The sequence below is a fragment of the Lates calcarifer genome, linkage group LG23, assembly GCF_001640805.2.
Source record: "Lates calcarifer isolate ASB-BC8 linkage group LG23, TLL_Latcal_v3, whole genome shotgun sequence".
Taxonomy (NCBI): domain Eukaryota; kingdom Metazoa; phylum Chordata; class Actinopteri; family Centropomidae; genus Lates; species Lates calcarifer.
In genome coordinates, this window is record NC_066855.1 from 17233336 (window position 1) to 17259274 (window position 25939).

Here is a 25939-nt window from a genome sequence, read left to right on the forward strand (position 1 = left end):
AAAGGTGGTCACACTGAATATTAATTCAATTTAGCTTTTTCCTGTTTATTGCAATTTGTATGAAGTTCACAGATAAATACAAAGTAAACAGTAAGATGTGTGATGCTGTCAAACTGTGTGAAATAAAACTTTAACAATCTTAAAGCAACATAGAGGGACAAACTGGTCAGGGTTATAGAACATGTCTATGTTGGTGTGTGCTCTGTTCTCCCTGTATTCCATTTAGAAGTGGCGATGGGGGTGAGTGAGTGTAAGAAGCTTCTGGGATGTCCCTGAATTGAAGGAAGTCATGAAGTAGGGAGGGCACAGGGAGCTGCTGAATTACATTGGTCCTCATCAGTAGATCTGGTCCCAACACTGCTCTAACTTGTAGTCGGCAGATGTGGGAAAGATGGGGAATGGAAGCTAGACGGAGGAAAGAGAGTAAAAACAGTCATTCAAAGTTTACTACAGATTACTACAGTTTACTACAAAGTTTACTACAGATTAGCAAAGGCAAATCAGATTAGCAAAGGCAAATCTGCATAGATGATGCATAGTACAGTACAGAGTACAGAGATGCATAGTACAGTACAGTACATAATTTGTCACTGTACCAAAATTTGGACATGGCTCCCAGGTCCTCTCCACTCGCCTTCTATCCAGGGCATGTTTTAAAGGGGTAGACAGAGTTGACCAGTTTACAAACTCTAGCAGGTAATTCAGCACATCACTGTCTGCCTGTTCCAACCTAGAAAGTATAAAGGACAGAGAAACATGGGTCAAGAACTGCCCTCTGATAACTGATCAAAAGAGTGTCAAAGTGAGAGGAGGGCCTTACATGTGGAGCTGAAGCAGCAGAGAAGGTTCCAATCCTGCCTTCAGAAGCAGAGGAAGCCAGCAGGCAGCAAAATGTATTTGGTTTAGTGCCACACAGAGCAGCTCCCTCAGTTCCTGCAGTTGTAACACAGTTTTCCCATGATGATGTTTAACAGAACAGTCCCTAATCAAAGTCTCTGGTCGAGGGATCCATCTGTGCTCAAGTATCAGCTGCAGCAGGTCTGTTTTATCAGTGGCTAAGGCATAAATCCAGTCCTCCTCGGTTAAACGTGCTCCTGCAGCTACCAGCAACCTCACAGATTCACTGAAAAAGATTTTAATCATAATAAAAAGCATGCATATCTGTATTATTGTGTGTATGTTTGGAGTATGCAAGTTAGTTTAATGTGCTTTCCTACAAACCTGTCTGCTCTGCTGGATGTATGACACAAGGCAAAGGAGAGCGGTGAGCGGAGGCCCAGGGTGTGTGTGCAGTCTTGGCCATCTGGGCTATAACCTTCTCTCAAGAGCAGCTCGACACTCTTGCTCTGATGTCTGTTGATGGCCGCATACAATGGACTTACCATGCCATCACCACAGTCACACATACGATCCGTAGCAGCTATCAGCCTCCTGAGGACACTGGATCAACAGAATTACAGGTTTAAGGTAAAGAAACGGGTGCAATTGCATACAGCACCTAACAACAGTACAATGTGACTGGGATCAGATTAGGATAATTAGCATTGAGACAAAATTTGAATCAAATTCAGTTTTGGCAACTGATTCATTTCAGTAATCTATGAAGAAAAACGTTAAACATTTTTTGGTTACAGCTTCTCAAATATGAGGATTTGCTGCTTTTCTCTGTTATATCATTGTAACTTGAATATCCTCAGGTATTAGACTGTTGGTTGGACAAAACAAGCAACCTGAAGGTGTCAACTTGGGCTAAGAAAAACTGTAATAGATATTTCTCACTGCTCCCTGACATTTTATAAATTAAGCAATTAATCAATTAGTCAAAAATGATGATGATACACTGATAATGTGACTGAGGCCAGCTTGGTCTGGGTGAATGACTGCACAAGGTTCTACTTGTACCCTTTTGTTAGTGCTGCAAGATGATCAACAGGATTGAAAAGAAAGAAAAAATTCTGACCCACAGAACTGTAAAGTTTGTCAGAATAATGTTTCTCTAATCTTTTTTTCTCATTCTTGAATAGTTTTAAACATTCTAATATGGTAAGAATCACTCATTATTTGTTTCAACAGCTCACAACACAGTGACAAATGCACTCAGTACCCAATGTGGCCGAATTCAGCAGCAGCATGAATGGGAAGTTGGGGCCAGTCATGACTGCAGGCTGTGTTAGGATCTGCCCCATGGTCCAACAAGAAATCCACACACGCCTGGTGGCCCTCTTGAGAGGCAATCAGCAGTGGTGTGGCCAAATCAGCTGCCTGGATGTTCACATTGGCACCTAAATAGAAAACCAAATCAAACTCAATTAATTATGTATTTGATTTGCTCAATTACTAGCTTAAGAGAGGAGTTAGCCAGGACACAAGAATAGTCTCTGCTCTGTGGTAAATTGCAACATATTCTTAGGCGATACTTAGGCTATGAATAAAAGCACACACACAGAGACATAAAGAAAAACAGCTATTTACCAGCATTAACAAGGATTTCCAGGCATTCCTGCTGTCCATACTGTGCAGCCACAAAGAGGGGGGAGATCCCATGGTCATCTAGTGCCTCCAGGTTGCATACATCAACCAGTATGCGCACAATTTCACTGTGACCCTTAGAGAGTAAAAGAGCATGTTAGTAGTTTAGATACACTGCACAGAATTGAGTGTGTGTTTGTGCATTTTATTAATACCTTATAAACAGCTTGATGAAGGCAGGTCCAGCAGGACGCAGTGTGTGTTCTGTTGACCTCCGCGCCTTTACCAACCAGCAGTTCCACCACCTCCTTGTGCCCGCCGTCTACAGCTGTTGGAAATTAGCATCTGATAAATACTGCAGATAGAATTAATTCAATCAGATTTAGACGTGGTCAGAGGAGAAACAGTACAAAAAGGTAAAAGGATGGAAAATACGTTGACACCAATTTGCTTAGGTTTAAGTGTTATACCTGCATACAGAGGACAGGACAAGTCATTAGTTAGCTGGTTGATGTTGGCATGAGCTTTCAGGAGGAGTCGGACCACTGCCCGGTGTCCACGCTGTGCTGCCAGGTAACATGGAGATTCTCCCTCATGCGTCAAAGAATTCACATATGCATGGCAACGACGGGAGGAGCCTGCTGCTTACAGTCAGAGAGAAGAAATGGAAACATAACTTGTGTCTGAACATCAGGGCAATTTCATAAACTAGCACTGAAAAGATTGAGTGATTCATTATTCAGTTGATTATTATTTCCTCTGTTTTATATCATTGTAAACAAGTACATCAGGATTTTGGACTGTTCTAATAAAACAAGAAATTGTAATCTGTCACCATAGCCCTTTGTGTGAGGGGTTTTATTCACATTTATTCCTATTTTTGTGACAAAATGATTACTCAGTCACGAAAATAATAATTAATTGCAGTGGTAGTCCAATTTGAAAATGTCACCTATCTTATAGACTAAACGACCATTTATAAGCTAACAGCTGATTACTAATAAAAACAGTCATTAGTTAAAATGTAGACTCTGAGGGCAGCAATCCTGGATCCTGAACAACAGAGTCACCTTTTGCCAAGAGAAAATAAGCATAACTACAACTCATATTTATAGGCTGTATATTGGAGCATTTCTTACCGCTGGCGGCAGACAGAATTTCCTGCACACAGTCTGCACTGCCAGCTGCTGCCGCTTCATGCAGGGCGTTCCAGCCACGGTTATCCCGACAGTCCACACTGCAGCCTCTCTTTATTAGCCTCCTCACCCGCGTCCTACAGCCTGAACGAGCTGCAGCAGCAACACTGGAAACTGTGTCTCCGTAGCACTCTGTGAAGTCCATCCCCTGCCTCAGAAAGAGTCATAACGACATTATTTGTCTACTAGTTAGCGAATGAAATAAAAGACAAACCCTAACAGGACTTCACATATCAAAACACAACACACAAGCTAACTCTGTTCACGAATCACGATTTAGTTTGCTTATCACAATTCACAATACAGTGAACATTTAATATGCCTTTACACAATATAACATACAATTCTAATCACACACAATTAATACAAAACGGGTTATTCGTTTAATTCGAATGAGGAGTTTATTTACCCAGTGTTCAAGCTCGGGCATCTGACGTCTCATGAGTCGCTGTGTAATAACGTCACATCACAATAACGCGTCATTTTCCGCGACGCGGCAGCTGTAGTTCGATGCATTGGATTTAGTGTTAGCTAGCTAATTCTTGTTAAAAATTCACCGCTTGTTATAAATAATGCCTGCGACACAAGTTAAATCAATAGTTTTTAAATACCTCTGAAGAAATGCGAAGTATAACATTCACAACCCTAAGGCAAACAAGCTAATCGACGGATTCAACTGTGGCGATTTAAAGGTAAATGTGAACAGTAGCGTTATGGCTTAACATTTGCAGCTGTATTGTGTATTTACAGTTAGTGCTATTGTTGCTAAGGCATCTTATACAATACATCGAATTATATCGTAGACTGTAATTTAACATTTCGAAATAAAATATACATCAAAATATCCCAACACCGTACAGCTGTCTAGTGCAATTTCTCATGCACTGCATAAAATACAAAAAGTAAGGAAACAACAGACATCTACACAAAAACTTGAACTTTATTGACTCATCAGATACAGTTAAAAATCTGGGCCTTAAGATTTATTTGTTTAAAAAAGGAAGATTTTGCTCAAAGACTCTTGTGCTGTGTTCTGCTAAATTGTCTCCATGTCTCCAAATGTATTAAATACCTCTTAACTCCTAACTTCTCCTGGGTCCCGTCTTCACTCATTTTTGTCTCAGAACTTTGTCTTTTGCTTCCTACCCTGTGTCCTAGCTTTCCTCCTTGTAGGTTACAGTCCCTGTGGCCTCTGCAGCATCATGGTGGACATTGCTGTGAAGAGTGGAGCTGCTTGGGTCTGTCATGCTCATCTGGCTGATGTCCTGCTTCCTGTTCACATCAGTAATGAAGATAATCATGAAGAGGAGCTGAGTCAGTCAGAGAAAGACAAGACAAATGGGTAAGAAGTTTTTAGCTTGTTGCTGCATATGAAAGTAATTAACTATGAACAAATGTGGTCAGTGAGTGTGAACGTATTAGACTTTTTTGACTTGCAGTGAGGAGGAATTTTCAAGCATGTTACATGGGTGAGCTGTGTGTGTAAACAAATGTTACCACGGTTTCCACCAGAGGAGTGAACTGCATCTTTAACACTCACTAATCTTTCTTTCGCAGGTGCAGCCCAGTGCTGTTGGAGCAGACAGAGGAAGGGTCTCCCTGCGTCCTGACAGTTAATTGTAGCCCCAATGCCCCCGCTGCCATCAGCCGCCTGCTGGTCATCAGCGAGGCACGAACCATGGAGCTGTATAACCAGATGGGAGAATACTGTGGGACAGTACGGGGAGACAGGGAAGAAAGCATCCAGCCGGACAGGTATACACACACACACACACACACACACACACACACACATTTACTGGAAGTGAAAGAACGAAAGAATTTTATTGTCGCCCCTATTGTCTCCCCTGATGTCCTATCATTCAGTGTATTGTAAAGTCTGATAAATGTTTGGAATGTTGAAGCAGTGTCTCCTCTATTTTCTTCACAGTGAAGACAGGGGGCCTTTCTTCAGGAAACAGCTGATCCTGGAACACCCATCATCTGCCTGTGAAGTGAAAGTGAGCTATATTCAGGGTCAGAGGTCACCCATAACACAAAGAGCACTAGCTGTAATATCAGTGTGATTTCTGATCTTCCAAACTTATTGATTGTGTTGAGACATCTCTTACTGGCACTTGGTCCTCATGTTTGTGCATGTACAGTTATATTTTTATCTGAATATGAGTTCAGTTCAATCATCTGATCCAGTCTCCCTGTGGCCGGTCTTTCAGTTGCTCTCCCTGGCCGGTAGAAGCAGCGTCTTGGTGTGTCGAGTCATGGTGGGTCTTCAGCCGTTACAGCCCTGCCCAGCCCGTGGCCCCGGCATTGACATGCAGCAGGTTCAGTGTCTGGTTGAAGAGATGGGAACAAACCTCTCACCAGGAGCCCAGAACCTCATGGACATGGTCCACTTCCAGCAGAAGGTGGGAGTCAAGGAGCAGTGTTTTCTCACCTTTATCAAACCCTAGAGGTGTTTAGAGGGAATTACAACAACAATAAGATAAGTTCAATGACTCTGAATCCGAATAGATTACATATTTTAGATCATTATTGCTTGCTTGTATTTGGCTTCACTTCTGACAGTGCGTCATGAGGTTTTAAGCTACGTATCCAAGCACTGCAAGGAAAGTTAACTTGTGTTAGTTTAGACTTGCGAGCAGGGACTGTTTTAAAATTTCTCCCTCTAAATGTTCAAGAATGTGCTGACATTTGAGATAAGGGAGTGTCCTGCTAAAACTTTTTCCTGTGGATTAGAATCTCTGCCTCAAACCTTTCATGAAAACTACCTCAACAAGAACTGCCAGCTTCGTTCTTTGTCTATAGTGCAGAAATAGATCCAAAGTAAAGTTGGTATGTGTTTCTTTCCAGAACCAGACCAGCTCTCTAGGCGGTTTCCTGCCTCTCCTGATGGGTGGTGGAGCTTTCTCTCTCCTGGCTCAGGGAGCAAACATCTCCCCAGCAGCTGCCAGCAATCAACCCCAGCCTGCAGAATCCACGGTATCAGTACTATCTGTGCTGCTGTTCGTTCTCATCCCACACAAGAATGTGATCCTTAAATTACTGCTAAAACATGAAGAGTGAGTTGCATTTAAGCCTCAGTTGTCAAAGATGATGAGATATGATTTTAAATGCCATTGATCATTTGTTGATATGAATGGAAACACAGTGCAACTTAATAGTGAACATTAAAGAATCCATCAAACAAGAAAAAGAAGAAGTGGGGATGAGTTGGAAAGCAACAGTGGAACGTTTAACTGGTGTTCTTGGTGTTGATTGGTGTGTGGATTTGGGCTTGGAATAGTGCTGTCCCTGTTGCTTTTTATTGGGCATTATGATTAATTACAGCACAACACCAACAGATTGCCCCTAGTTTATCTAATAGGGTAGTTGTACCAAAGTGACTGCCTGTTTTGCAAATATAAATCATGTCTTTAACATGTCTTGTTTCTGTGTTCAGCCTCCAGTGGGCTTCATCAGCCCTGTAGACGAAGCTCCACCAGCTCAGAACGGAGCAATGTCCAATGGCTCTACTGCCTCCTCTCCAGACTGCACATTGTCTGATGTCAACACTAAGAACTCAGGTAAGGATTGTGATGTGTACTCAGAAAAATACTTCCACTGGACATTGTGCTGAAACACTACTCCAATTGGAGATGGATTTCTCTGACATGAGAAAATATAGGAAAGGAACATTATTTGGAAATTTCAATTTGAGATGTGTGTGTCAGTATTCTGACATTTCATAGAATTTTATCCATAAACTTCCCATAGTCTTGTTTGGATCAAAAAAGAAAAATACTCAAATGTAGAGTGAAATGAAAATACCATAAACACAGCACAGTTCACACATCATGGCAGCTTACCAGTTTGCAATGTGTGTCTTTAGTGAGCAGTGACAGCGGAGGCCCCGTGAGCCATGCCCAGTTGGCAGAGATGATGTCACACTTCCTGAAAGGTCAAGGGCACGGACAGGTGTTAAGCTCCGGCCCTGAGCTTCTGCCCATGCTTCAGAGCGTCTGCGGTCAGGTGACACAGCTGAGACTGGATGATGCTGCTGCAGCGGCAGAGAAAGAGAACAAGTTGAGAAATGGCTCATGGTACGTGGGGTTCAATAAGTCCATTAACTGTGTGTTTCAAGAAGATTTCGCTTTTGATAGAAAGGCCTGTGTTGATAATGTTTGTTTGTATCAGAATCAACTAGCTGTTGTTGCTCAAAGTAATTAAACCATATGTAGATGATTCCTCTCATCAAAGCTAGTCAGTAAAGTCACCCTGACCTCTCACACCCACCTCTAACATCTGATCCCGTCGTGCTATACGGTATCAAGAGGTGGCTCTGTGTTGATGACCTGTGATCAGATGAATTAGCTCCACCTTGTGTCAGAAATATGTTACTGCCTGGATCCTGTAGACAAACACTCAGCTAACTGAGCCTAAGAAGCATAGAGGCAATTTCTAAATAGTATTAGTAAATACTAGTAAGTACTACTACTGCTTAGAACTACTACTAACAGATATAGTGTGAATACTATACTTTAATAATTATTTGTTTTAATAAGTATGATATATGAATGAATTATTTAGACGCGTGCACCAAATTCGCCAAATGAAATCAAAAAGAGCGTTCAAAAACATTTGCTACAGTTTGCTGGCATGTAGACCCTGATGAGATTTTAGCTCAGGCATTTCCATTGACTTGCTATTACAATGTCACCTGCAACCAGTCAGAAATGTCATGTGAGTGATATTAGAAAACAAAACCTTTTAAAATATACTTTCATGGAGCTACACTAATTTCAGTATTTACTTCTTGTTTTGAGGAATTTTTCAGTCACAACTTCTTTCACTCAGTCTCCTCCATCTGCAGTGAGACACAGCTTTCTAATACTTGAGTAAACTAAAAGTACTGCAGTAGGAACAGTCAGCATTTTTGATACTATGTACTGTGATACAGTTATTGTAGCCACATCATTGTCTCACAGTCACATTGTTTAGAGACAAAGCACGCGGATGAAACAAAGGCTCATTTTCTGGGTCTTTGTGGAACAATAGTTGTGATTGTCTCATGTCACGTTGTTAACTGAAAATGTTGAGCTGGTGAAAGTCAGCAGACGCCCAGACATTTCCCACTGCTCCATGGTAGAATATTCACAGTTTAAAAAAAAAAATCTTATCATGCTGGGGAGAAATCCCACATTGTTCAGACCAGATCAGACTACATGGAAATAGTCACTGAGGTTGTCATTTTGTTTTGTAACATTCTGGCAACAGTGACACTGAACTGACAGACTCCACTACATAGAAGGATCTAGGTTGGGCCAGTGGTTGTTAACAGTGCAGGGATGACACACAGACAATAGAGTTCATTTATTAGCACTGCTGAATGTGTGAATCATTAAAATGTTAGCAAACTGCACCAAACCAAGTTGAACAAATGACATTTTTAGCCGACGCTGATGCAAAGCCTCAATATGAGCAAATTTGATTTACAGTTGATATTAGTTTTCCTTCAAAACTGAAAAATGTCTCTTTGAGCTGACAGTGTCACAAACTGCACTTTGATAAATGAGGCTCTTTGTCAGAGCAGAACAGCACATGTGGGTTGAGGGAAAACGTCAGCTGAGTCTGACTCCACATCGAGGAGAGGACAGCAGCTTAGCGGTACGTCTTCCCCACAACAAATCAGTCAAGTTACCACAGGCTAAAAGAGTGTGATCGTATCTGTTTTGAGGAAATATTTAATATCAATTAATGTAATTGTAATTGTTAAAGGATTGTGTAACAGGAGTGGTTGTTCCTTTAAACAATGTTGTGTTACAGTTGTACTTTTTCTTGTCTACATACAGATACTATATATCATATCATGCCTGCCTGTTTTACCTTCTTGTAAACTTTGTGATTTCCCACATTACCCAGAATACTTTTTGGCAGATGCAGGAAGTGTTGTTCAGTTGTGCAGCCTCCTTCTAGGTGGAGTGATATTGATGGTAATAGTCTCCTGGCTGCATGCATTTTGGGGAATTGCAGCAGCTGTATTCTGATCTGTATCCTACTTCTGCGGTTGCAATGGAGTTCTCACCAAATTCTGACATTAACCAAATCCTTATCCGTGTTTTTTAACATCACAAAATATATCAACTAACAAAAATGAACCTGACATCCATATTGAAATCACTAACTGCTGCTTTATAACGCAGGGGATTTCCCCTTAAACTACAAGAAAATAAATATTGCTGAGCAGACAGACAGCAAGGATCAGTTGGTGGAGCTGAACCACAGTGTAAAAGCAGTGAAATTGGCTTGAGGAAGACCTGAAGGTGGTTTCAAGATTCTTCAAGATCCTTGAGGGTAAAAAGTAATGCTGTTGGAATCTGCTGAGAAACCCCAAATGCAAAGACATACAAAAAGACTGGAAATGTTTGACAAGCTGGAAAAAAAGAGATGTTTTGTAAAGCATATTGGTTTTGAATTTTCCCTCCAAACCACACACAGACAGCTGTCTGAGAGTTTCACACAGAAGAAATCTGCCTGAGTAAGATGGATGCTGCAGGATTTTGCGGTTAGGAGAAGTTGATGGTCAGCATTGACTGTCTTTCACTTTTAGTGTCTGTGTTTATATTTGGATTTTGGGCTCTGATGTGGCTTCGTGTTTGTGAATTAGTCACAGATCTACTGTATCCTAAACAGGGCTCCTCTCCTCGCATGCTAGTGCTTAATACCAAGTCAGATAGTACAGTTATTATCACTCTAGTAGTTAGCAAGTTGAAACTAGCATTACAAATGCAGCCACAAATGAAGTTCCTGTTCAGACAAAGTTTTCTTTGAGTAGATGACTGAACTAGGATTATCAAACTGGTATTTGATTATTATTAATGATGCAAATATTTGCCTCCTCTGGTACTTTGCTCCCTTTTGTCATGGAGGCTGCAACACAAGAAAGATCCATGACTTCTGTGTAGGTACCTCTATCTCAACTGATAAAGCACAGAACACAATACTGCTGAGAAGGAATTGTTTAATTTCTGAATGCTTCGCTGCAAGAAAGTCAAAATAGCCCACTTTGTTTGACTGTCTGAGTGTCGGAATTGTCAAGTTTTAAATGTATTCACTATATAGAACACTCCTAAAGTTGTCCACAATCAGACAAAAAAAATATAAGTACTGAATGTTTATTCTGTCGGGAATACTGAGCTTTTCTGTGTGGGCTCTCTCCAGGTTCTCCAGCTTCCTCCCACAGTCCAAACACATGCAGGTTAACTGCTGACTCTAAATTGTCCATAGGTGTGAATGTGAGTGTGAATGGTTGTTTGTCTATATGTGTTGGACTCTGCGATGGACTGGTGATCTGTACAGGGTGTACACTGCCTCTCACCCAATGACAGCTGGGATAGGGCTCCAGCCCCCCATGACCCTTAATGGATAAGCGTTATAGATGATGGATGGATGGATGGATTGAATTACTGAATAAGGGAGTGATGTGGATACAGCCAAGGTCTTAAACTGACTCGTGACAGTGATAACTACCTAATATACACACTATAAAGCAGTTTTCATCCAGGTTTCAGTAATATCAAAGAGTGCATGCACTTTGCTTCAATCTAATGGTACCTCGTTGTCTCCTCACTCCACAGGGAGTTGGACTCAGCCATGGAGCGCCGGCTGGAAGAGATGGAGAGGAGGCTGAAAGAACATGTGGACCGTCGCTTGGATGCTCTGGAGCAGAAACTGGAGAAGGCGCTGCTGAGCGCCCTGCCGCTGGTCGCCCTTAACCAGGGGGGTATGAGCAGTTCAGCGGGAGGACCAGCATCCACTGGACCTGTGGAGCAGACCGCCCCAACACCAGCCATACACTGAGTTCAGAACCACTAAAAGACTAACTTAACATGTAAGCTGGAGGCCTTACTGCCCATGGTCCTCCTCAAACCAGACCTTAGTGTCAGAGGGGAGCCAGAGTAGGACACAGACACTAACAAGGACACAGCAGGAGGTGAAAGGCTGAAATGGGAAATATGGGCAAAATTAACCCAATAATTGCAATAATCTGCTAAAACATAAAGCTGTGTTTCAGTAGGTGGCAAAAACCATCACCAACACTGAATTCTCCAATTGTGGAGATGGTTACTGTTAAACTTTTATCTCTAGTAAAAAAGCAAGTGAATGCAACACTGTTTGACAGCTGAAGTGAATGTCCTGGATGTATTTTACAATTATGAACATGATGTAATAGTTTTAGCTACAGAAACAATGAAGTTATAATTACAGAAATCCCATGTTCAGATCACCACCAAAAAAAAACAAAAAAAAAACATGACCTGTGGCTGCAGTGCATCCTGGGCAAGTTTGGCCAGAAAATCAAGTAAAATTAAGCATGGCCAGCAGGGAACCTTCTGCTGCAACCTAGCTGCAGTGTTATGATCTTATCCTTGTTATTGTTGGCAGGTTTTAACAGAATTATTATTTCCATGCAACACCAGCAGAACACTCATTTATTGACAACAATGTGCATTTAAACGCTCCAATTTGTCCGTCCAGGTTTCGTGATCCAGATGATCACCCAGTCTTCAGTTGTGTCGTGACTAACAGTTATTCTCATTCACAGTTTGCACTGTAACTGCACTGATCTGCTGCGGTTAGTCAGGCCTGAATTGTTCAGTTTGTTTTGACAGTTGTGGAAAATCCCAGAGTGAATACACATAGTCCTATTACAGGAGTGTGTATAGAGGGTGTAACTGATTAAAATGTATTTTAATATGGCACTGTAATGTTTTAAATAATGTACATGTCTATAATATATGTAAACCATGAAGTGACTGTTTTGACATGTGATGTGAATGGTTTTAATAACTGTACTGACGTAAATAGCAAATAAAAATATATTTATACAGAGAGATGTACTCTTTATTGGGGTTGTTTAGTAACTGTATTTATTCTACAGTACTTCTTAAAACAGAGAAAAGTAAATGTGCAAGAAAGTACATGACGTTCGGAACAGAAAGAGGAAAGAAGAAAAAGTGAGATCATTCTATGGTGAGCTAGGTAATAACTTGTAAGCGCTAATTGTCTCACTTTCCTAAATTATAAAGTTGACGACAGAGGGTACTTCAGAGGATAAAGGATGAATGAATGATGTGGGATTTTGAAGAAAAACACTAGTTTTATGCAAAAAAGTTCTAAATAACATATATATAAGATAAGAAGACTTTTTGGATAAATGTGGCAGCTGTAACAATCAGAATCTTGCCAGCTGATTTGATATCTTTGGGCCTCAATAAAACATATGAGTCAGAAAATACTTTTAAGAGTAGACAATGCTGATTTATTGATATTTCATGCGAGCAACAATGGCCATTTGAGGAAAATGTGAGAATGAGTTTTCCGAAAGGTAAAATCAACTTAGTCGATGTTTCCTGCCAGGCCTTCCAGTAACACTGAGTCATAAATGGGTCAGAAATGAACCATCAAGGTCACTGAAAGTCTTCCTATGTGGAGAACCACAGCAGTTAGTCCAGTCCAACACATGCAGACATCTGAAGGGAATCCTGCTGCATGGAAGGCCTAGCTCCCAAAATATAAAAAGAAACAGAAGAGATGGTTGATGCCAAGGTAATTTGCAGCGAACCAACTGACAGCTGTGTGCTGATTCATCAGAAATGAAATGGGTCACAGATTACATAAGGAGGACACCAAATTATAAAATGATGTGCGGATGTTTTGTCAGGCATGTGGAGGACATACACTGAGTCAGCAGTGGAGAGTTCTGGAAGAAAATCTGCTCTGTCTATCAGGACAAACCGGGTCACTGGTTCCATTCTCATCTCATCCCTCTGGGGTTGGAGAAAAAGGAAAACTCTCCGCACATCTTCTCCTGCTGGTAAATGTCATCTATCTGCATTCCAGGAGGTATTTAGGAATGAAAAGTTGGAGCTCAGTTTTGAATGGTGAACCCACTTTACCTTTCAACCCAACTGTGGCAGCTCTTGAGCCACGTCTGCATTACAGTTGGATAACACAATTTCTGAACGTGGCCAAGCAAAATTAGCCGGTGCCTGAGTACAGGAGATTTAACATTTGCAGAGAAAATTGTGTTTCCCCACTAGACTCTTTTTGTTAGCTATTAAAATGCTTAAAAAAGTGATGATACTGATTATCTGCAGAATATGTGTCATTTGAGAGTACAACCATTTGTTGACCACTTAATAGATTTCTTGGAAACAGCAGTCTCAAAATAAAATAAAAATGATTGATCTGTGGGAACAAACTGTACAAATCATTAAACTCACTGCATACATTTGTAATTTGAGGGACTGTGTTTAACTACAGACAAGGCACCCATGGGAAATACCATTCTTTTGTTTTGCTCATGAAAAGTGACTGGGACCTTTATTGATCTTATGTGCGGCCCTCTTATCATGCACTGTAGCTGCTGAATGCTAACACATAAGTCACATTTCAATCTTTGAGATGCTAAAATCTTTTTAGCCGGAGCTACAGTAGATTAATAGATCCCCATTTACACTAGAGGCTCTCTGTGTGAACACCCATGGCTCCAGCTTACATCAGTTGACCTCCTGCATGAACTTGCAGAGAGCACACATCACTAACCTCACTGTGTTAACTGTGTCAAGTGTTATGTAACACCTTTGTTCCGCTGGGCCCTCACAGACACACACACACACACACACACACACACACACACACACACACACACACACACACACACACTGGGGCCAACAGATTGTGTCATGCTGTGTTGAACTCAGTGTTTCAGTGTGTAACATGGCACAGAGGGAGGACACACCAGAGTCACAGAGCAGGGAACACAATGTTTGAGAGATGATGGAGTTCTTTTTCTAACTTGTTTTCTTGGTCTCCTTGTGAACAGAGCTGGGCTGCTGGGGGCGTACTGGTGTTCAGTTTCTTCTTCAACATCTTTAACAAAGACATTGTTTATTTTATTTGGAGCCCCCACCTGTAACTTATGGACTTCATTAAGGAATAGCTTTAAAATGTTGTCATGGAAATGAGAAAGCTCGTTTACAGAATATTCAAAGCTAGCGTAAGTCTCTGCTTATTGTTAGTTCTTTCTGACAAACATTAACTGACAGTTACTCTGTCAACACTGTTAATAAAGACAACACTTTTAAAAATAATTTTATTCCCTTTTTTGAAAAATTGTCATCAAACACATAGAGACAAAAACACTATTAAAAAATATTCCATCAAGAACATACACAACAAAACTAAGGTAACCTGCAGTAAGTGCTTTGTAGCAAAAGATGGAGTTAGTAGAATATAAAAGGTCAGTGATGATGGAAAGTAAATGGGGATTAGAGAAAAAAATAAAACTAACATGAGAAGCACGACAGCAGGGTTGAAGTTTCCCGGGGTAATGAAGTTGGACCTCTGAAGGTGTGTGAGCATAATAGCAAGGAAGGGAAGGGAAGTAGTCGTACTAATAATTACAAGTTCTTAAACGCAGTATGTGTGGCCCTGGACACACATACTCCCTATCGGTCGCTTGTTTTTTTTTTTTTTTTTTTCAAAGTGTTCGTGATTGAGTTGAAAAACACTGAGAGCCAGCTCGAGATTGGTCGACTGATCAGGCTGTCGAGTTGGGTTGGTCGCTCAGTCAGCTGTGAGGTCAAGGCTCGATCTCCTCGGGGACGATGGTGAGGATAACGTCCTCGTTGCCTCGCCTCACCACCATTCGCAGGGTGTCGTCCTGCTTTATGGCGGCGCTGACGTCACTGGCCGAGGTGACTCGCTCGCCGTTGATGCTGATGATGACATCACTCTCCTGCAGGCCACCTCTGAAGGCCAGAGAGAAAGAAGAGTGAAGGTTAACCATGGTAGACAAATATTGATCTGGACTCAGAACCTTTTCTAAACATTTTCTTTATTAAAACAACACATTTAGCAGATGTTGAAACCCAGGCTGAGTTATGCATGCGCTCTCTGAGTGCTTCCTAGCTGTTCAGTGTTCACAGTATTCAGGTGGCTCATGAGTTGAACCCATAGTGGTCTCTTTTTGTTCTTTAAATCTAGATGCTTCACCTCTTAAGCTGATGGAAATGATGCCAAAGAGAAATCAGGATCTATGAGAGAAACGGTTTGTCCTCCCTGCGGGAGTTGGACAGTCTGGGTGGGAAACACTCACCATTCTAGCCTTCACTGCCAGCTTTCAGCCCGGTTCCAAAAGCAAAACAGCAGCTTTAATACTTGAAGTGAACTTTTCCATATCCTGCAGTCTTTGCACACGCAAAGTTCAGATCTAATAAATGTCCTTTCAGCAAGATCAGACTCTCATCCTGACTCCTGCCTGTGTTCCACATAAACCCACCAGACAACAAGAAAACAGACTCTACCTGCTATTTTCTCAGGTGGAACACTGTGGTTTGCTTTTCATGTGGATACCACAAAACTTTCCAGGGAAAAAATATATTCTGAAGGAGCGAGTCTACAACCACCTAGCATGCACCTCTCCATCTATCTTCACATGGGAAAAGCTTCATTACTGGATGTGAACTTGTCACTTGTGCTTTTTCTGGCATGAAAATCAAACTGACTGACAGATGATTAATGCAGATTTGAACATCCCAGGATGTCAAAATAAAAAATTGTCAAAATACAGCTAGTTGATTTGACAAACTGGCAAAGCCCACTGCATAACGTGTGAACAAGGAGCAACGAGAGAGCCACTCACGCCTCAGCTGGAGTCCGGCTGATGACCTCAATGACATACGCCCCGGAGGTAACATCTGGGAAGTCTGACTGCCTCTCCTTCAGCTCCTTAGCCAGGCTGAGGTGAGAAAAGCAGCCAAAAAATGAGCTTTTTCTTGACACACTGGTCTGATTTTCATTAAAGCTGAAGGCATGATGCATTGTGACTAATTCTAAATGACATCATATAGAGGATTTCTCTGATTAACTGTGACACCCTTGTAAAACAGCAGATTTAAAACTTGACTGATGAAGTATCTTGTTGCTTTTAATCACTCAGTCACCATGCACATCTTTAATCAGGGTCAGGTTAACAGGTTCTTCTGAACGGACGGATACAGATAGATGCTAAAATCAGACGAACTGAGACAGAACCTGAACATAACCCAAAGATGTGTTTAATGTCACTTGTACATCATAATCGTCTACCGGGATTTGAATGTTCTTAAAGGACCATACCAGTATTTCTTCCATATATTAGCATGTTAACTAGAAATAATTATATTAATTATATTATAATTAATTAGAATTATATTTTATGTTATTGCTGACCATTTTTAAAAGCATACTTTATGTCTATCCTTCTAGGGAGCCATTTGTTTCAGTTTCATTCATTCATTTCATTATTTCATTTGTGTGCAGTGCATTACTATGTGATGAAAAATAATGGTGACTAAATGTTCATTGTAATAAATTACCTGTTAGTGTTTGTTAGCATCGTGTAGGAAATTTAACTGAAACAAATGGCTTCCTGGAGGGAAAGTCTAAAAGTCTAAAAAACAATGGGATGACTGGGAAAAACAGTCATTAGTAATGTAACATATAGGCAGTTAGTGGGCTAAAACCCACAGCCATGGTTAAAATTTATGAGCTTTCATAAAGTGAAGCTGTTTTGGTGTTTTCTGGGGAGTTTCCTACTCTGACCAACACTGGAGGGTCAGCTTGGGTGTTACTCTGACCTGTAGGCGATGGATGTGGCCTGTGTTGACTTACATTCCTATTCAAACTGGTCATTTGGCAGCAGGTATCTAAAGCTGAGGTCACTTTTTCGATATGATCACCACCCTCGTTAAGTATGCAAGTCAGGACTGAGAAACACCCATTTCTTGGATCTGGGGAGATTAATCAGACCGTCTGTCTCACTGCAAAAGGTCTCTCAGAGAAATGCAAAAATTATTCTAATTTATCAATACATCATCAATACATGTATGAAAAATTGAGGACTCAGTGTTTTAGTACACTGAAGTATTTGATCAAAACCTTAACTGTCATATTCAGGCCTGTTTTATTTCTCTTCTTTACCACAGAGAAACCAAAACTAAATAAGTGTTGCAGCATTGTGTTGTTGATGAAAATACAAAATGCTCGTCTTTGTAGGTGAGGTGCTACCACACTATTCATATGCACTATTTACATATAGTATTGTGAATGTGTAAATTGAATATCCAAAGCATGATATAATCAGAAACAGGAACTTACGTGGGAGTGAGACTCATCATTCTAACACCAATGTATTTCTTCTTTGGGGATGTTTTACCTGGAAACCAAATCAAATATGGTGTTTGATTAGATGACTTTGAATATTTACCCCATACCCCACTGGCATTTTGGAATTAAGGTGATGTCTAGTAAATGCCTGACTTAAAATCAACAAATAATATCTATTTCTCAGATATGGAAGGCAATCATTAAGCCACAATCTTTGTGAAATGACACTGTGGATATATTCTGCCTGAAACTGAAAACTTTGTCTGTGTCCACAAAACATAATGTGCTAAAATGATGTTATAATATTTTGAAATTGTTCAGTAACAGTAACATACACAAACATACCAACAGATAGAAAGCTCTAAACTGTGTGTGTTGGTGGAGAGAAAATAGACACCAATAAAACACATATGCTTTTAACATATTTTTGGCCCAGTAGGGGAAATTCAGTCAGCCATATGTAAGGAATACATTTCTATTCTAGTTGTACGTGTTACAAAATGTGAGAAATCACATTAAACACCATCATTGCATGCTGTCCTCTCCTTTCACTGGCCCCGTCTCTGTCCCTGACGACGAGATTATAATGGAAAAGAACAGAGCTGCAAACCTTTGGCCTGTCTGTCGTGTGACTCTGCCAGGAACTGTCTGATCTTGTCTGAGGGGATGGCGAAGGAGATTCCTGCCGTGACCTTCAGAGTGTTGATGCCAATCACCTCTCCATCCTGCAGAACACACACACACACACACACACACACACACACAAATCAATTTGCCATCATTCTTTGAATGCCCCAAAGTAAAAATCAAATTTCCACATGAAGCTTATTAAACCGTTTTTCTGACGCCACATTGTTCTTTGCTGGAAACAAGGCCGGCTGAAAACAAACTCATAATCACAGTCAGCTGTGGATAAGATCCATTTGCCAAGCATTACCTAAACTCTTTATTTACCTTCCCTAATAAGGACTTTATGGGCCTTAGTGTTTGTTTATATGAGATTGCGTATATCCCTGTTTTGCAACATATGGATGTGGTGGGACCACAATTAAATTAACTTGAATCTTGGGGTGAGACAAACAACACAACCAGTTACTGTTTTTAGACAAAACATTCAACTTCAGCTGAGCTGTGATGATAAAATGATTTTATCTTATCAATAACACAAATATTATCATATTCCAAATCTAAGTAAAATAAAGCAACATTTTTAATAAGCATCACTTTATGTAGTGTTGAAATAGCTTTCATGGGCTGACCACTATTTGAATACTATGACACAAAAATCTGCATTTAAAAGTAATTCACTGAAAACACTGAGTTCTTAACAACATCCTAAATCCTGTTTAATCTAATAATAGCAAATTACACTTCAATTAAAAATAGGGATAAAGTCACACATGATGTATAATCAAGTCGAGTCAGGGAACATCTTTGGAACCAAACAGTTTCCTGCAAGTTTTTCTTCACTTACCAGATTGACTAGTGGTCCTCCTGAGTTGCCATACTGCAAGAAAACAAATAAACAAACAAACATAGAACATAAGAGCAAAGAGCCAGTCAGGATTATGAGTAATCAGGAAACAGTGGAATCGAAACTGAATAACCTCAGACTGCATCAAACAACTCAAACACACACATGGCTATCATAAATGTAAACATGCAAATAATTTAGGTCACGTTCAGTTTTGCAGAATTTGGAGACTCTTGCTGAACCTCATGTGTCTGTTTACTCTCCCTGCAGTCTTTTCCCGCCTCAGGGCCTGTCTCCCTGCTTGTCTGTCTCAGTCTCTTCACTTACATTGATGATGGCGTCGGTCTGGATGTAGTCCATGTCAGAGTTGCGAAGGCCCAGCTCCTTGCCTCCCCTCTGGGTGGTGCTGACGATGCCGGTGGTGACGGTGTTCTGCAGGGAGAACGGGCTGCCGATGGCGACCACAAACTCACCGGGCCGCAGATCCGCCGACCGGCCGAGCAGCAGCACTGGCAGCTTCATCTGCAAAGTTAATAGACTGTGTTATTTTATATACAAACTGCTGTACTGTTTTCTTTGTTACTTATAACTGTGCGCCTGCAAGATTTTTTTCTCTTGCATGCCTGTCATGTTAGTTTTGCTTCACAAAACTGTTGTTTAAGCTGTTAAATAATGTATACTGTATTTGCACTGGTCCAATCAATGTATTTCTGGTTTGATAATTAATAATTAAGAACAATAATGAACTTTTCATTCAAATTTGGTAGAGAAATCAGAATCGGAAGCACACAGATGTAGGTCCATGACTGAAGGAACACCAGCATGGTTATAGGACAGTTGGCAGGTCACAACACAGCACACACACACATACACACACAGTGGTAAACAGCAGTTTATTCTCTCTAAGCTGTTGGATGCAGACGTGGATTTCCTGTGGAGAGCTGAGTCAGCTCTCAGTCTGGATGAGGCTTCTCTTCATCCACAGGCCAAACTCTTACCAAACTCTAAACTGTAAATCTCCATTGGTGATGTTTCACTTCAGCCCTGCAGCCTTGTTTCCACCAGGACTGTTTGTGAGACTTCTAACTGTAATTTACTTTAACTGTAACTCTGGCCTAAGCTACCGCACATTCACACATACACTCTGGTTCATTCATAACAACTACTACAAGCATCTTCACAAAGGCTTCACACAAACTTATCTTACACAACCTTACCTGTTAAATGTTTATAATAGTTACTGAACTGAAAACAAGTTTTCAAATGCATCACCACACAACCATAACACAACCATGCAAAAAATAAAGTAAAATGAAGGAATTGTTTCTGGCTCTGGTTTCCTGAAACTCAAACTTGTAACAGACTAGGAAATGCAAAAAGGCTGGGAAAAGTATAATTGTATTTAATGGGCTAAAACATGTTTGCTTTGGTTTTTATAATCCTTAAGATTTTGCCAACATCTGTGGTTACTGATGCAGCAACTTCATTTTAAAAATGTGCTCTTGTGGCCTGAAGGAATAATGCACCAACCATGAACCACAGTGTCTCTTGTTTGAATCAAGCCAGGGACCTTTGCTGAATGTCATTCATCATCATCATCTCTCTCTCTCTCTCTCCCTCTCTCTTCATTTTCTGTCATTCTCATAAAAAATCACCCACAAAATACTTCAGTAAAACCAGGCTACTGTCTGTACTTTCTATTCCCAGTCGTAGATTTCTCATCTTTTCCCATCATATCAATGAACATGTGGTCAATTGGCAGCTTTCTGCAGTTTCTTGCTTCCTCTTTGCCAGACTGTCCTCATGTTAATGTGCAAATAAGTAAAAAAAACACAGCCAGAAAGAAAAAAAAAAAAAAAAACAGAAAAAATTAATCAGACCCATGTGTCATTACAGCATGAGTGTGATGTTCTTTTGTGGTCTGGACAAATTGCTACGATGGGAAAAGAAGTAAAATAAAATCCAGAACAAGTCCCACTAGATCAGTCTGTGAAGACCTGACTTGTTGTTTGTGTGACTGTAGGTCACAGCTCTGCCTGCATTTCTGATGGCTCTGAACTGGCTCATAATATTTGGTTCTCTATCCTTGTCACTGCAGTTTCCAGCACTGTCACGTAAAAGCTGACTGTGCCTGTCTGCTGTTTCAAACACACACCACACACACACACACACACACACACACACAAACGTGTTATGTTGCTACTGAACGTGAACAGCCCAGTAAAGACTTTTAATTTTATTACTCCTCATCTCGCTCAGTGCCACTTTCTCTCTCTCTCTCTTCATCTGTCTGTTTTACTCTACACTTTATTAAAACCAGGAAACTGACTGCAGACTACTGTTTCCTCTGCCGCTGCTAATTTTCCTCCCCCAGTGGACATACAGTCAGAAGTATGTGCCAAAAATTTTGGAAATTCAAATTTTTTACCGTGTATTTACCTTGATTTTACAAGATAAATACAAGTGGCATTAGCCCCTTGTGGTTTGGTACAAACACAATCCACCTCCACTGACTCATTGAAAGGAAGAAAAACGTCTTTAGAGATTTTTTTTTTTTTTTATCCTGTGTGCTTGCTGTAGATGTGTTCGTATAGGTGATGCCAAGATGCGAAGCATGAAACCTGGGTGCCACCTCTGCAAATGTCAGACGTAGCTTTTCCCACTTTGTATAACGGAGCGGTGCTTCCTGCATTCAATTCAAGACTTTGGTGCTACAGGGCAGATCAAGGCAACTGTTCATTCCTGCGTCTAAGCCATGGTGAAACCTTACACACCGAGCACTAACTGAGCACTTGTACTGTCTACTGGACCAGTGTGTACGATCTGATACATCCTGTCAACAGTTTGCAGACTTCTCTTTTATAAAGGTGGTTTAAGTATAAAAAGGAGACATTTTTTTGTTACAGGACCAAAGCCACTGACAAATACTGGGAGCAAAGCTGGACCAACATGATCTTAAGACACTTTGGCTTTGGCTCCAGCACTCAGCCGATGTGTTTGCTGACTGGCCGACCCTCCGTGAACCGTGTGCTGGCGTGCCGCACGTCGTCCTACTAACCTACTTCAGCCCCAGATGTGACGCGCGATAGAAAAACTGCAGACATGTAGCAGCCGTGATTTTAGGACCCAACTTTCATCAACACCACACTCCACCGAGCATGACAAGCGTCTGTTTGTCTGTCAGCGTGTGCGTGTGTGTGTGTGTGTGTGCATCTTGTTTCCCTGCTGATGACAGACACATGTGTTGCCCATTTCCTCTGTTAAGTAACAACCCTGAAGACTCTGACCCACTTTTTGTACGGTTTAGTAAGAGAGAGAGAGAGAGAGAGAAAGGTAGAAATATGTGTATCAAGGGAGAAAGAGAAGAAAGGAGTGACAAAGTGAGAAGGAGAGTAAGATGGAATGAATGGCACATGAAGTGAAGCAGAGAAACAGATGCAGAGACATGTGACAGATGTGAATGTATTCTACACCTCAGGGCAGCTGTGGTGTGATGAAGATGTTTCCAGACAACCACAGAGGATGAAACTCAATCTGAAACTTTCTCTGTCTTTTTCTGAGTTTGATTGACATGCATGAAAAGCGTGCCTGAAACCACAGATATGCTGTATAAATCTAATTCTGTGAACACTTTCATCCAGGTCAGTAAAATGGAATCATGTTTAAAATGGGCTGCTCCAAATAATACTTAATACAGCCAGTTTCCTCTCAGTGGAGCAGTAAAGTTCCTGAATAACATAAAATTCACGCTTTGGTACAAAAAGCAGGATTTTATTGAACAATGCTAATGTCTTTGAAAATAAACAAACATGATTCTTATCTGTGTATTAATTGAAACTATATCATCCACATGCATGCATTTGCATGCTTTTGCAAATTTTACATTTTTGCAGGTTCAGTGTTCAGTTAATTAAGTGGAAGCGTACCAGTGGAACTCTGTCTTTGTTTTACCTTATTAGTTTCACATTTACATGACTGTTTCCAGGAAACACATGGGATATTATTAAAAATTTGTTTGGAAATTACAGACCCATAAAATAAAGATGAACGTGAATCATCTTAAATTTAGCGGTTTATTAATCTTATTACTGCATATTTACTTATTCATTCATTTTTTTCTTTCTTCATTTTAATAAACCCTCCTGTGTGCCTGCAAGATAAGGACACTGAAAAAGAAGTTTTAACTTAATTCATACATAGATTAATAGAGCACTTATATAATAAATCCCAGTGGGAAACTGGGTAAGTTATTCTAATGAGGTCAATCCCTACACCAGCACAAACACACACACGAACCAACTCTCTCTAAATGACCATCAACTATATACACGCATAAACAAAGTGAGCCATGGTGAATGGATTCATTCAGCTGTTCTAATCAGAGCTTTACTCCATCAGTTAAACATAAAGATCCTCTGTTCGCCTGTACTGAACCACAACCAGATCTTGAACCGTCTGAAGCCTCCATCCAAAACACAGCCTGTGGGCTCCACCCACCAACAAAATGACCACGTTTCCCGCTCTGTGGTTTTCAGGATGACAGCATTTTGTCCGAGGTGAGATTACAAAGCCGAGGGCCCGTGTTCAGCGGTAATTTAAGAGATGCCAACACAGCAGAGTGCAAACAGGCAACCAAACACAAAGACCACAACAAGAACAAACCAGTGGTTTTGTTCATCCCTCGTCTTCTTCTCTTGTCTTTGCCTCCTTTCATTATCTCTCACAGCTTCATCTGCCTATCTTCTGTCTGCCATTTCTTTACAGTAGCAAAAAGGATGTTTCTGAGGGTTTTATTGCCTCTCACAATGACATGAATTCAAGTTCTGTGAGCTGGCCCCAGTGCATTCTCACATACCGTACCCCTCATGGTATCTGCTAATGCAGTTTGCTTTTATGCAACAAGGTTTTGAGGTCTCTGTTTCTTCTCCACCCCTGCACAGTGGAGATGAGTAGAATTTTGTTTCTAGCGCTCGAAGCCCTGAAAAAAATGACATCGGAAAAACTCTGTCGAAAAGTTTGAATTGCCCTGGAAAATTCGGCTGTTTCAACTGTTGCAGGTACCCACTTCACATAACTGTCATTCGTAAGGAGACTTTCCATCCTGCAAATGTTTTGGTTTGGCCTCACCTTTTATCAGTCTGGTTTTCATCAGCAGAAGGCAGCTGCTTTCATCAAACTAGCTCCGGAGTTGGTGAACATCAAACAAACAACTACATGGAGAGAAAATATCTAACTTATTTTCATCAGGCGGACACAAACATTGTGAATGTTGCTCTGTGTTTAATAGTTAAGCAACTTCCTGCTAACGTGGTTCTCGCTAATGAACATGTTGTGTTTACAGTTTGTTGCACTGCCCACAGACACTTTGCCATGTCACAACTGGAAAACCACAGGTGTAGATAATACAATTAGGACAGACTGAAACCCATTTTGCACAGGGTCTTAAATGGTATTTCCCTATGCTGGATCACTGTCACACTGGAAAGGGAACTTGAACAGAGCAGAGCCATCGTTAAAGGTTATTAGGGACACCTGTGCTTCTTGTACACTAACAGGTCAAAATGTCTGCTGCGAAATAAGAAACATTCAAAGGAAAAAAGCTGTCTTTGCCCTGCATTTTCTTGGTTTGTCTCCCTTCTTCTCTCTCTTTTCTTGCCTCTCTCACTCTTTGCGTGTCTTTCATGTAGCGCAGAACCAGAGCTTTCAGTTGTCGGGTTAAACAAACAGAAAGATTTGCCAACTCTGAAGAATTCACTGAGGGGATAAAGACTGTGAACTGAAAAATAACACCAGGAAATTCCCTCTCCGTGCTGGCAGTGGTTAAAATATGATTATCACCAGATATCTGTCTCCTCCAAATACTTCTATCTACATCTCTTTAAATCAAAAGTGCTCTCTCTCTCACTCTTTGGAAAGCCATAACCCTGTATCATCAGTCCAGCTGGTATGATTTGCTGTGCTGGAAGTGTCTGCAGTGGCAGCAGCAGTGCAGTCATAGTACATAATAGTATTAGTAGAAGCAGTATGGATCAGATGCTGTTGTTGGCCTTCAGGCGTCCTGGCCTGCTAAATCCTCTCAACTGATCAGATCAGCTGCGAGCTGTTTCCATAAGCTGCTCATGGACACATGTCATGGAAAATGATCAATGCTGGATCAAGATGGAATATTGCCGCAAGGCTTTACTGAATGAGTCAAGATTCAAGGCAACACCTAACAGCTCCTGTCCGCACATGCTCAGAGGATGCTGCCTCAGTATCAACAGTGCAGCTTGAAACACACACACTTGTACAACAAGTACAGATTAAAAAGTGTATGATTCTGTTAAGTAAGATTCATCAAATGACTTTCCCACCTCTGAATTCTTCTTCATCTCACTGATATTTTTAAGAAACGGTGTTGTTAGCATAGAGATGGATGGTGAATGTTTGGTGGAGTGAAGCTGGAAACATGATGTGATGTCACCAAACTCTCTGAATCTGGACTTACGACCAACGACAACTGTCCCACCCTCACAGGTGAAAACCAGCAGGATACAGTTTGTGTGCATGCCCACACAGTCCGGGAAGAGGGCGAATCAGGCAACATAACCACACCTGTATGGCTGGACCT

At 40.9% G+C, this 25939-nt stretch overlaps 2 protein-coding genes across 4 annotated transcripts in view; one reads left to right on the plus strand and one right to left on the minus strand.

Moving 5' to 3' along the window:
• Positions 1–18: 18 nt before the first annotated feature.
• asb3 (ankyrin repeat and SOCS box containing 3) lies at positions 19–4163 on the minus strand. 2 transcript variants are annotated; one of them, XM_051066382.1, is made up of 10 exons: positions 4075–4163; positions 3609–3817; positions 2940–3110; positions 2685–2797; positions 2473–2605; positions 2105–2282; positions 1222–1440; positions 821–1123; positions 597–730; positions 19–405 (listed from the first exon to the last, which is right to left on the minus strand). In XM_051066382.1, exons 2-10 carry the CDS (start codon positions 3808–3810, stop codon positions 173–175), a joined length of 1686 nt encoding a protein of 561 aa, XP_050922339.1. In that variant the 5' UTR covers positions 3811–3817; positions 4075–4163; the 3' UTR covers positions 19–172. The 2 variants fall into 2 exon arrangements, with proteins under 2 accessions (XP_050922339.1, XP_018522145.1); XM_018666629.2 differs by having other exon boundaries at positions 3609–3813; positions 4075–4118.
• Positions 4164–4209: 46 nt separating this feature from the next.
• The window catches only part of lg23h10orf88 (linkage group 23 C10orf88 homolog), a 27157-nt gene continuing 5427 nt past the window's right edge, over positions 4210–25939 (plus strand). Inside the window, exons 1-9 of one of the 2 annotated variants that reach the window (XM_018666633.2) lie at positions 4210–4357; positions 4824–5007; positions 5223–5420; positions 5596–5665; positions 5879–6070; positions 6516–6644; positions 7105–7228; positions 7534–7744; positions 11279–12533. In XM_018666633.2, coding sequence (XP_018522149.1) covers positions 4868–5007; positions 5223–5420; positions 5596–5665; positions 5879–6070; positions 6516–6644; positions 7105–7228; positions 7534–7744; positions 11279–11501 — 1287 coding nt within the window. In that variant the 5' untranslated portion in view covers positions 4210–4357; positions 4824–4867 and the 3' untranslated portion in view covers positions 11502–12533. Of the gene's footprint in view, positions 4358–4823; positions 5008–5222; positions 5421–5595; positions 5666–5878; positions 6071–6515; positions 6645–7104; positions 7229–7533; positions 7745–11278; positions 12534–25939 lie in introns of those variants that run through there. The other variant, XM_051066394.1, reaches the window with a different exon arrangement.